The sequence below is a fragment of the Protopterus annectens genome, chromosome 8.part0 (assembly GCF_019279795.1).
Source record: "Protopterus annectens isolate FY-2018-M chromosome 8.part0, PAN1.0, whole genome shotgun sequence".
Lineage (NCBI taxonomy): Eukaryota > Metazoa > Chordata > Ceratodontiformes > Protopteridae > Protopterus > Protopterus annectens.
The window spans coordinates 1,530,411,064-1,530,423,190 of NC_056741.1; the positions used below are offsets into that span (position 1 = coordinate 1,530,411,064).

Sequence of the window (12,127 nt, forward strand, 5' to 3'; positions counted from 1 at the left end):
TGTAGTTAGAGTGTGTATTCACTGTTGCAGTGATAACATTTGGGTCATCTGCCTGCAGGTAACCCTCAGCCGGCCTGAATATAAGTGTCTTGGATTCCTGCATCGGATGCTCTCTCCTTCCATGACGTCAGGTCGTTAGGGGTATAAAACATGCATCCAATGCCATTTCATCAGTTTTTCTTGCCCCAGATGTCAGGTGCCCCCATAATGGGAAGCAATTATATGTTAGGTCACACCTCCAACAAAAAGCATAAACCAGAAAGCTTAAATACACCAAACAAGAAGGAAGGTAAAGCCAAGAGAAGTCAGGGGGGGTAACCAGGACTGCAACAGTGAATACACTCTAACATCTACATTTATGATAAGTGTACACAACTGTACTATGTTCTTAATGTTTCACTGCTGCATTCATTACATTTGGGTTGATTCCCAAAACTAAGGAAGGGAGGAGGAATTTAGAGAGCATTAGGGCCAGCTATTAAGCCCTGCAAGACTGCAGTGGCAAAACCAGCACTGGATTTAGAAAAAAATAGGCATGTGGTAATGCTTGGTGAAGGTATGGACAGAGCTCCAGGTAGCAGGTTCTAGGAAATCCCTGGTAGGGACTCCTCTGAGGAAGGCTGTAGAGGTAGATGCACCTGGTGGAGTGTGATCTTATCCCCCTGTGGGGTAGTTTTCCATGGTGCTTATAGCAGAAAGTAATGCAATGGGCTATAAAATTTAGAAATGAGTTGCTTTGAATTGGCCTTCCCCTCTGCCCCTGCAGCAAAGCCAACTAGCAGCTGTTCAGATTTTCTGACAGGCTTAGTCTTGTTCCAAATAAAATCTAAGTGGTCTGTGCACGTCCAAAGAGTGCAGTATTCGTTCACCTTTGTTTTGTGGATTCGGAAAAAAATAGGCAGGTGAATGGACTGATTTAGGGCCACACTAGACACCAACTTGGGCATAAAGGAAGGATTGGTCCTGAGGGAAACCCTGTCTGCATGGAAGATAATGAAGGGCTCCACTGCCATGAGGGCCTGTAATTCAGACACTCTCCTTGCTAAAGTAATGCCTAGAAGGAAAGCTGTTTTCCAAAAAAGGAATTTCAACTCTGCAGTTGCAGCTGGTTCAAATGGAGGGAGAGTGAGCTTTTCCAATACAAAGTTAAGGTCCCAGGCTGGAGTAGGAGCTCGCCTGGGGGGGGGGGGGTCTTAATAAATTTTTGGCCCCCTGAGGAACTGCTTTAGCAGGGGGTGAGAGAAGAGGGGTGGTTCAGTATTATAATGTGCTGAAATGGCAGAGGCATGAATTTTAATTGATGAGAAGGATAGGCCCTTGTGGAGCATTTCTGTTAAGTACTGCAGAATATGATGCAAGCTGGGCACTCCTGAGTTTGGCTCCAGGAACAGTATCTTCTCCACTTTTCAGCATAAGATTTTCTAGTGCTAGGCCTCCTTGCTTCCAGAATAACACCTATCACCTGCTTACTGAGGGATGCTATTGGAGACCTCAAGGGATTAGCCAGGCTGCACGGTTCAGGGTTTGAAGCTGAGGGTGCAGCATCTGGCCCGCCTGCTGGGACAGCAGGGAAGGTGTCTGTGGTAGGTACCATGGTTCCAGCAGTATAATACTGCACAAGAGGGGGTACCAATGCTGGTGTGGCCAGTCTGGTGCAATCAGTATTGCCCTTGGTTTGTCCTGTTTGATCTTTAGCAGAACCCTCGAGAGGAGAGGCAGAGGGGGAAAGGCATAAACAGAGAGGCTTTCCCAGATAAAAGACAGGGCATACACTTTCCAAGCTTGACTGTGGGGAGTCTTTGTGCAGAATTTGTCCAATTGGTAGTGCTGAGGGGAGGCAAACAGGTCTATTTCTGAAGTCCCCCATTTGTTCCTCAAGAGGTTGAATATTTTTGGTTCCAGTTTCCATTTGTGTGGGTCCATGAGATTTCTGCTTAGGTCGTCTGCCAGTGAATTTAGCTTGCCTAGCAGGAATTGAGCTTATAGGGGCACTTGGTAGCTAAAGGCTGTGTTCCACAGAGCCATGGCTAGTCTGCAAAGAGGGTACGAGTGGGTCCTCCCCCTGCTTATGTACCAGATAACTGTAGTGTTGTCTGTCATTACCAATAATTGCCCTGGAAGGATGTGGTCCTTGAAGGCTGTCAAGGAATTCTGTACAGCTAACATTTCTTTTTGTTTGATATGCAGGTGCATCTGACTCTGGCTCCATTTGCCCTGAATGCACTACCTTGCCAAGTTAGCTGCCCATGTATAGTCTGATGAGTCTGTTAGGGTTTGGGAGGCAGGGGGTAGATTGAAATGGAGCCCCTTGTTGAGGTGGCAGGCCTCTACCCACCAAAGGAACTATGTCTTTATACAAGGAATGATAGGAATCATTGTTTCCAAGTCCTGAGAATGTTGGCACCATCGGCTTTTTAGATAACACTGTAGTTTCCTCATATGCAGTCTTGCATATGGAATTAGTAGAATGCAAGAGGCCAAGAACCCCAGGGCTTGCAGGATTTTCCTTGCAGATAGCTGGGTCTTTGTGGCCAGTAGTTTGAAGTAGGCTTTCAAACTTGTTTCGCTGGTGTGAGGAAAGCCATCTGGGAAGTTGTGTTCAAGCTTGCTCCCAGGAATACAATCTGTTGGCAGGGTACCAGGTGAGATTTCTTTCCGTTTATGGTGTACCCCAGCAAGGTTAGAAGTTTCTTTACAAATACCAGATGTTTTAATAGCAAGTCCTGGCTTTCTGCCTGAATTAGACAATCATCCAGGTATGGGTATATTTGAATATTTCTCTGCCTGCAAAATGCAATGGCTGGAGCGAGACGCTGCGAATACCCTAGGCGCAGTAGATAAGTCAAAGGAAAGTGCAGAGAACTGATAGTGCATGGAGCCTGCTCTGAAGCGTAGGTATTTCCTGCAAGATTCCCTTACTGGAATGTGCAGATAAGCTTCCTTCAAGGCTAAGGTTGCCAACCAGGCATCTTTGCCCAGCATAGGGAGCAGCTGTTGAAGTGTTAGCATTTTGAAATTTGGGATTACCAAAAAGGTGTTTAGAATAAAGAGGTCCAGGATAGGATGCCAGGAGCCGTCTTTTCTTGGTACCAGGAAAAGTCTTGAGTAAAAACCTTGTCCCCTTTCTTCTGCTGGGACAGGTTGAATAGCCCTGATGCTTAGAAGAGAGAACCTGCTGTTGAGCCTCTGCCCACTGATTTGGGGGTAGGTCTGGTCAACCGTTTGGGGCTCGTAAGGTGTGGAAGTGGAATCTGTATCCTTGGAAAACTATATTTAAAACACAATTGTCCTGGGTAATGAGGTCCCAGTTTTCTGCATGCAGGGTGAGCTTTCCTCCTAAGGGAGCAGGCAGTTGAGCAGGGCTTGGAAGGGTTAAGGTTAAGTCATTGTGCCATTTTTCCATAGGGGGGGTGTCCTACTACTTCCAGCTTTGGAAGTGGGAGCCCCCCACTGCTTAGGCCTGTGTGTAGCCTGAGACTGTAACCTAGGTGGTCTGCTGTTCCTGGGTTTGGACTGAGAAGGCCTGGATGAGAGTGGAAAGGACCAATTCTTAGAAGGCCAATGCCTACTAAATCTGGGAGGCTGTACTTGCAGGAAATTTTTAACAGTTTGCATAGATTTAGCTTTTCTCTCCATCCTTTTAAGGACTTCTGCTTTATTGCTAAACAGGCGGTCTTGGTTTAAGGGAGCATCCAGTAATTTAGACTTAACATGATCTGGCAAGTTTTGCTCCTTAAGCCAAGCATGCCTTCTAAGTACAGACCCAGTGACAGCAGCCCTGCAAGATGCTTCTAACGAGTCAAAACCATATTGCAAAGTATGTTTACCAACTTGTTCAGCAGAATGCTTTAAATCCTGTAATTCTTTATGTTCAGTACAGTCAGGAATCAACATCATTTTCTGTTTTAGTCCCAAAATATGCTGCTGATACTTTAACATATGAAACTGGCAATTTAAAGCCCTAATGGCCAAAGTGTATACCTTCTTACCCCACCTGTCCAAGGCCCTGGAATCTCTATCAGAGGGGATAGGTTTTTGGCAGCAGTAGCCTTAATGCCCTTTGGTCCTTGGGAAATGGACTCTGGATCCGCAGTAGGATTCTTGAGGAGGAACTTGTGAGAGTCAGGTACTGGTCAGGTTTTCTGGGAGCTGGAGCTAAAGTGTCTGGGGCCAAGCTAGATTCCAAAAAGGCATAATCTACAATGTCCAGAACAGGAGGGATAGCTAAAGGCCTGTGTTGAGGGAGGAGTAAGAATTCCCTAAGCCTCTTTTTGGAGTTGGAGCAAACCTGGCCTTCCCAGCGGAAATGCTCCCTAAGAGTGTGCAAGGTTTCACCAAAAGAAAAGTCTTCTGGAGGGGGAAAGCAGAGGGAATGGAATCCTCTGCATCAGAATCCTCATAGGTAGATAAGGGCAAATCCTGGTAATTAGAAGAAACAGAAATTTCAGAAACCTGATCTGATTTTCCTTCTGATTCTTCTGTTCTAGGTCACGTAGAGGGGGAAGGCTGGCTTCCCCTAATTAAAGTAATAAGGTTTTCAGCCATTCTAAGCATTTGCTTTTTAGGCATATGGGCCTGACCATGTGGTTTGGATGTCTGTTTTCTAGGTGTGGGTCAAGTTTTAGGCCTTGAAGAAGCTGGCGGTGGTTTAAAATGCAAATCTGTAGGCCTGAATACACCCTCAGAAGTTGGTGCCTGCACAGTGGCTCCGGACCCATCCAAGCTAGAGACATCCGCAGGTTCCATTGCCGAAGAAGCACCTTGCTGGACTCCGAATCTGAAGTAGCAGGTATCAGGGGCTGCGAAAGCACAGAGTACCCGAACTGGCAACTAGCTTAACGGAAGCATAGTCGGCAGTTTTGGACCTATGCGGTCTGTCTTTATCCTTGTGTTTTTTTCAGAATATCGGTAGTCTGATGGCTTACTGAAGCCATTTCTGGCTAGTTAAACACAGTACCAAAATAATTTGCTGTGAAAATAGACTATGAATAGTTCTGGGGTTGAATAAGGCACAAAACCAACAGTGAGGGATGTCGTGGTCTGGGCCTAAGCAAGGAATGCAGTATGAATGAAAATCTTTATGAGGTATTTGCTTTCCACAGGTAAGACAAGTGTTAACTTTTACTGACATTGGTTAAGAACAAGAAAAAGGATCCCCGACGGGGTACTTAGCTTTTTTTTGAAGACTTTGGTTCTGAAACTCAAAAATGAAAATTTCAGGAGTCTGCCGACTGGCACTTGCGAATTGCTTCTGCTTCGGGCACTGCGCGGCAAGAAAGACTGATGTAATAGCGTCGGCTGCATGTTTTATACCCCCGACAACCTGACGTCATGGAAGATAAGACAGCATCCGACGTAGGAAAGACCGATATTCAGGTCGGCTGAGGGCTACCTTCAGGCAGATAACCCAAATGCAATGACTGCAACAGTGAAACATGAAGAACATCTAAAGAAAGTAAAATCAAACTAGAAAATGCAGAACCACTTCCAAAAAACATAAGCTCTACTACAGACAATTAAATCTCTTCCTGTAGCATGGTGGTCCAATCAAAGGTTACTGGGCCTAGTGATTTGCAAAAAAACAGATCAGATGCAAGCAACTATGCAAGATCAGTGCAGTACAACACATTTTACTTAAACCAATCAAGTACATACATGTATAGAAACTGAGCACACTTCAACTGTATTTCACTTTAAAAAAAAAAAAAAAATGAAAGTCACCATTAATGATAAAACCAAAAGCACTTATCTTGCTACTGGCAATCTACTACTACATATCATAACAACACAGCAGATCTTTTACAATGATCTAACAAATCCATCCCATGCAAGTTATCAGAGTTTAATTGCTATAGGAAACATTACAGCAATGTCAAGGTACTCTGAGGTCAAAAGTAAGCATTTTTTTTTCAAATGTGCTACTCATATACAATACAGACTTTGTAAAGAAAAAAAAAACATGAGACGTATACCTTTCTTATTTATTTGTAATAGAAACCTATGTGCTACAATTGTAATTTAAACATTTTGCATCTGCCAGCTCTGCTGTCATACACTGTTTCAGGAGCTGGATGTGCCGTACTGCAAAGTTACCACTACAGTGCGCAATGAAACCAATTCTCATTTGGAGCCAAACTGTCTGGACTGTCAAGTGCTGCTGTCCTCACACTGACCTTTGTGGTAAAAATATGCAACATCTGATGGGGTTCTCCAAGTTGGAGCAATTAATATAAACAATTATCTTTAGCTCCTCTGAAGAAAAACATGCCTCTCAAGTAGCACAATGCAGTGTTTTACTCTTAGCAAGCACACAGGCAGCAAGTTTTTACAACATGACCATGAACTTCTCTCAAGGTGATCTCAAAAATCATCTAATACTTTTCTCATATATACTTTTGCATTTTTTAACGTACACATCAGTGAAGAGCTCTCCTAAATAAACAGCATAGTTCAATCGTATCATTACATGTTGTACACTTGAACTATACATTTTTTAAAACCAAACAGCATGTCTTAAAAAGAAAGACAAGGTACAAAAAAGGACTGCCAGTCCACAGTCTTTATATCATTTTTTAATCACACAACATTCCAAGTCTTCAAGAAATACAGCTACAGAATTATAAATTTGTCAGCAGGATTGATGGGCCAGCATCAGTTACTTATATATATATATTTTTCAGATATCACTTTAAAAAAAGAAAAACAAAACTGCTACATATCTAAGCTACCACAGTTTATAAAAGCACCAGCTTCTTTGCTTTTTTTGTTTTATCTTTTAATTTCAGCTTTAAAAATATAAATTATATGAAAATACAAGTTGAAAAAATACCTGTGAACATAATATAAAATCTTTTAGAACATTTTAGGCTAAAAATCTACTTATTTACTTAAAAAATAAAATAAAAGTTCTTGAGGCAAACCATCCTGGAACTGTATACTGTGAAATGTCTTTGGAATTTAAAATAATATTTTTATAAAGGTCCTCCACAGTAAAAGTACTAACCAATGTAAACGTTGAAAGATCACACATTCCTTACAGATAACTAACATTTTTAATCTTTTTAGTCAAGTTCCTTCAGTTTATTTTATCATATGCTCTGTTTAACCCTTCCCTCCCACAAAAAAAAAAAAAAAAAAATAATGAAAATAAAAAAATAAAAACTTATTACAAATACAAAACAGATGAAATTTCTTACTTTGCTTAAAAACCTGTACAGTTTTTGAAATACAGTAATAATTTTGCTTTTCAACTACAATTCTGTATGATTTGGTCAATGTATTAAAAACTGTGCTCCAGTACTCATAACTATTGGTCAAATGCTGCATATCTGCGCATTTTCCATGACAACACAAAGCTGTACAGCTCTCTGGCACACGTTTTTGTTTAGGAGGGTGGTGAACATTCCCTGATATTTATTTAAAATAATGAAAAGACATTTGTGCAGACACACTCAAAAGCACATCAGGACACCCCACTGTTAAAGGCACAGTCATTCTACTGCACGGGATAATGTTCACCAAAATCTGAACTTAACGTCCATTTTACCATTTCCTTTTATTAATGTTCATTACACAATTTCCTAAGCACTTTGCATTATTGTTTTGTTGTTTACTCAGCAGCTTGCCAATGAAGAAGTGATAATACAGGCCATTAACAGAAAATACCCATATACAAGGATTAACAATGTAGAGAAAACAACTATGTGGAAATATAAATAAGGTACATAAAATGAGATAGCAAAACTCTTCGAACCAGAAGTAGTTATTCCAGGATTCATGTTACCTCAGCATGTTACTGCTACTTAATGCTGAGTACATGTCATGCTTTCAGATTTTTTTTTTGCTACTTTTTATGGCCAAATATGCAAAAGTAATTAAGTCCATACTTCACATGAGGTTCATCCGTTTAAGGGTACACATACAAATGTGCTCTCGTTTGCACACACGAATACACACAAAACACCATCTATATCGACAGACAAAGCTACATTTCTTACTGCAAAACAATAATGCAACAAGATGTTTTTGTCTACAGCAGATGAAACAAACGCACAAATGTACTAAAAGTATACAAATCCTCCATAACTACTGAGTAAAATAAAATGCATGAATCAATGGAACACTGCAGTCTACTGCAAGTAAAATTTTGAAAGCAATGATTACCAACTAGCAGCAAACCAAACCAAAACCTATGGAGTCAGCACAATGCCAATATGTCTTTTGTTTGGTCTTATGGCTTTCAACAATTTCCGTACAGTCCAAAGTCTGCTTGCAATTAAGAAGAAAACAGATGTAATAGACTATAACTGCGTTAAAATTGAACAATTCTGTACCATCCACTCATACCCCCTCTTCTATTTTATACAACAGTATGACTGTAAACAGACAGCAAAATAATGGAGCCTTCTCAAACGTGCTGAATATTCACAAAGTGCTCAACCACAATAAAGGATGCAATGAGCAAAACATTTAGCTCTAAGTAACGGGAATCCTGCACAAGCAGCCATGGTATTGGAATTTTCCTCAAGGTACCAGAAACAAATACACACTCAGATTTATAAAGCAAAATAGTTGTGCCTAGCATTGTGTACCACTAGCCACAAACTACAAGCAAACAGAGTGTTGGAGGTGGAGTGGCAGCCTCTATGTAGCTGTAGCAAAAAAATCAGATGAACAGGAAAATACAGGACAGAAACAATGCAGTTCTACAGCCAATAAAAGTGCAACAAAAACATTCTCTCACCTGAGAACTGTGCATTAAGATCAAGTTACTCACATCACACCTGGCTCCTCAAATCCTACAGACAGTTCAGACAAACACACACAAACTCTTTCTTAGAAGTCAACAGTTAAGCAGAGTTAAAAGGTAAAAGTCCTGTTAAGCTGGTCATGACAAGGGAAATGTGGAAAATAAGACACGTATATCTAACAAAACAGTAAGGTAAGCCATCTTAGGGCTTTAACAATTCAACAGTAAATTAGTTGCATTTTTACTGTGGGATCAAGTGAATTCAAAAGAAGTTTCTAAAGGCACAAATTACAGTCCACTGTACAATAAAACTCACTTCAGGAATCACAGATGGATTTCATTCTCCTGGAGATGCTACTAATTGGTAACTTAGATTTAGTTATGTGGATCAGCTGAAGTCAATATGTAGTTCTTCCTGGGAAATAATAGGATTATGGACATTCTTCAAATCAGACCATATCAGCAACACCCTACCTTTTAAGATAGAAAGGTCTTAGTCTTTTCCTGTCACTGTTCTGATGGCTGTAACCACTCAGAATTCGGTGGTAAATGTCTATGGTCTTGTACGGAAACATACTCCTGTCTGCAAGATAACAACTGCTAAAGTCACTATTAAAATCTTCAGGGTGTCCATGTTAACCATACCATGATTTAGAAAGCAGACTAGTGCCATCAAAAAAGGCAGACCATTATCAGCTCTGACTAATATTGTGCAAATTTTAAAAGCCACGAGATACGTTATTCCCCTGCTCTTTATTATCGCACTAATGTTCTAAATGAGTGAAGACTCCCTATTGCCCCCCCACTGTCACCTTCCACAACATACTCTGTTTACAAACACTACGAAACATGCTCTAGAGTTATACGACAGAGATGGGGAAAACTGCATGACTGTATGCCCAAACACAGACTTAGAAATACCTGCACTGCCTTCCACTATATGCCCAAACACAGACATACAAATACCTGGCACTGCCTTCCCCTTGTCCTCACTTTATGCACTTCATAATCCATCTTTTTCTTGCAACCTACTTATTTCAAGCCCCTCTAATCACCTACAGAAATGAATGGCTCTGCCAGTAAGCTTTCTAGCCTAACTATTGTGCATATGCTAGTATGCATGCATGTAACTGTTTAGTCAGAAAAGACTCCTGGTAGAGCTACACCAACTAAGCCCCTAAGATTTGCAGCTAATCTAATTTTCAGCCCTTAGGAGAAAATGCGATAGATGACAAATTGTCATCTCTGCTACATACACTAGGTGAAAGAATTACCATATGCGCCACTCAAAAAATAACGTATCTCCCTTATTCTGTGCTTCATTCAGCATTCATCACCGGTAAGTGAAATTGCATTAAGAACTGTTTGAGCATCCATGGTCACCAGGTTAACAAACCCCATCGCGAAAAAGTCATGCATTTCTCATTTTGTCTTGGAGTACTCTTTTTCAATCAATATCTACAACTTAAAGATTTAATGTAAGCAAAATTCAAATCAGTATGCAAAAACTGGAATGATTTATTTAATAAAACAGAAAAAGCAGTTTTCTTCCTGTTGTGCTGTTAGCCCTGGAAAGTCTCAGTGAGACGTTTCCCCTTCAGGAATCGGAACAAAATTCTGCTTGTATACCATGTTTTTTTAAAACTATAGAGGTACAGTCAGGGTCATTTCTGTAGGTACTCAAAATTGCTCATTTTTACATATCCACAAGAGGCATGTAAAATGGCAAGGGGTAGCTTATTAGCACCAATACAGTGCATAAAACAAAATGTTCTATATACTAACCTTTCAACATGTCATAATGGAATCATACATCTTTGAAAACAGAAAAGATCCCCACAACTTTGGTATCAGGGTGCTGTACTCTAAATTACATTCTTTTGAAATACTAATTAAATGCATTTCATAGTGCACACACTTGTCATTTACACCTGTGGAAAAAAAGGATAAAAAGCACACACAACACTTTCCTATCAATGTGTTTTAGACAATTGTGCAGAACATTTTACCTTTTGAAGCAATAAGGCAATTTCAGTATACTCCTACACACACACACACACACACACACACACACACACACACACACACACACACACACACACACACACACACACACACACACACACACACACACACAATACTTCAGTAAAGTTCCAAACAAAGGATGGACGAACTAAACTTGTAAAATGGGATTCCAATGCTTGTGGCAAACGGATGGAAGATCCTGACACATACAGTCGCATAATTCTATGGCAGAACACTGCACATTATACAGCATTACAGAAAAAGATGTAGCAAAATTAAGAAGAAACAGAAATCATACTGGCACAATTTTTGTTTTAATAAAAAATCCAGAGACGAATGACCCCCCCCCCAACGAATGGAGGATTCTCCCTCCCTCGACCCTAATCTGTTGCAATAGGGAGGGCAGTGCTAGCACAGACCAAAAATAAGTCTCTGTTCGCTGCGAACTGCAACATACACTCCGCACACACTGGATTCCTGCCCAGTCTCTCTCTCTCTGTCCACCATGACGACTGTCAGTTGCTTTACAAACTTAAGGCAGTACAGAATTCATGGAATGTATTACTAAATTACTGTTTTCAGTTTTCTTGTTTGCAAATTTTGAGCTGTGCTTTTCTTCATATAGAAAAAAAAAATCAGAATCCAAAACCTGAAAGAACTTCCAAGATAGGGTTCCTCCCTCAATTACCATCTCTCACTCGTAGCTCAAAATACTGCTTCATTTTCATCCAAAACTCATCCCCAATGGCACCAGCTCACTTTGACTTTGACTCATCTATTCATCTGCATCAGGCTTCACATCCAGCATGGTGTGTAGCTCCTCAGGTGTGTATCCCAGCAGGCTTTGCAGGTCACAGACAAAACGGTACACATATCGTTTTCCTGCAGTCTTATGAATTATATTCTTGTCATAATAGTAACGCAGACCACGACTTAACTTCTCATAGTTCATCTTTGGTTTGTTTTTCCTCTTACCCCACCTGCGTGCAACCTTAAAAAAACAGAGAAACATAACATTATCACTTTCTACACTTTTTGCATTAATTCTACATACAAAAGTTGAAGGGAAATGAGCTACTCTATGAAATCTGATTTTCTGACAAAATTAGTTTTCCAAAAATTCTGGAGCTCTGCCCAAGATATGCACATATTAACCTTTCTAAATTTATAGTTTCACATACAATTATGAATACGTACCTAGATTTTATAGATGTATGCTTATGAATACACGCACACAGTTATAGACTTGTACAAAACTGAGATGGATATAGATACAGTGTATATTGTCACCCTTGCATTTAGATATTCCCTACCTCAATTCTTGGCTGGAGTGTGTGTAGAGTCTACATTTTC

The 12,127-nt window shown here is 40.5% G+C and overlaps 1 protein-coding gene across 4 annotated transcripts in view; it reads right to left on the minus strand.

Moving 5' to 3' along the window:
- Positions 1–6,552: 6,552 nt before the first annotated feature.
- ETS1 (ETS proto-oncogene 1, transcription factor) overlaps positions 6,553–12,127 on the minus strand; it is a 281,582-nt gene continuing 276,007 nt past the window's right edge. For all 4 annotated transcript variants that reach the window (XM_044081106.1, XM_044081104.1, XM_044081103.1 and 1 more), the window contains one exon: positions 6,553–11,765. In XM_044081106.1, coding sequence (XP_043937041.1) covers positions 11,550–11,765 — 216 coding nt within the window. In that variant the 3' untranslated portion in view covers positions 6,553–11,549. The remainder of the gene's footprint in view (positions 11,766–12,127) is intronic.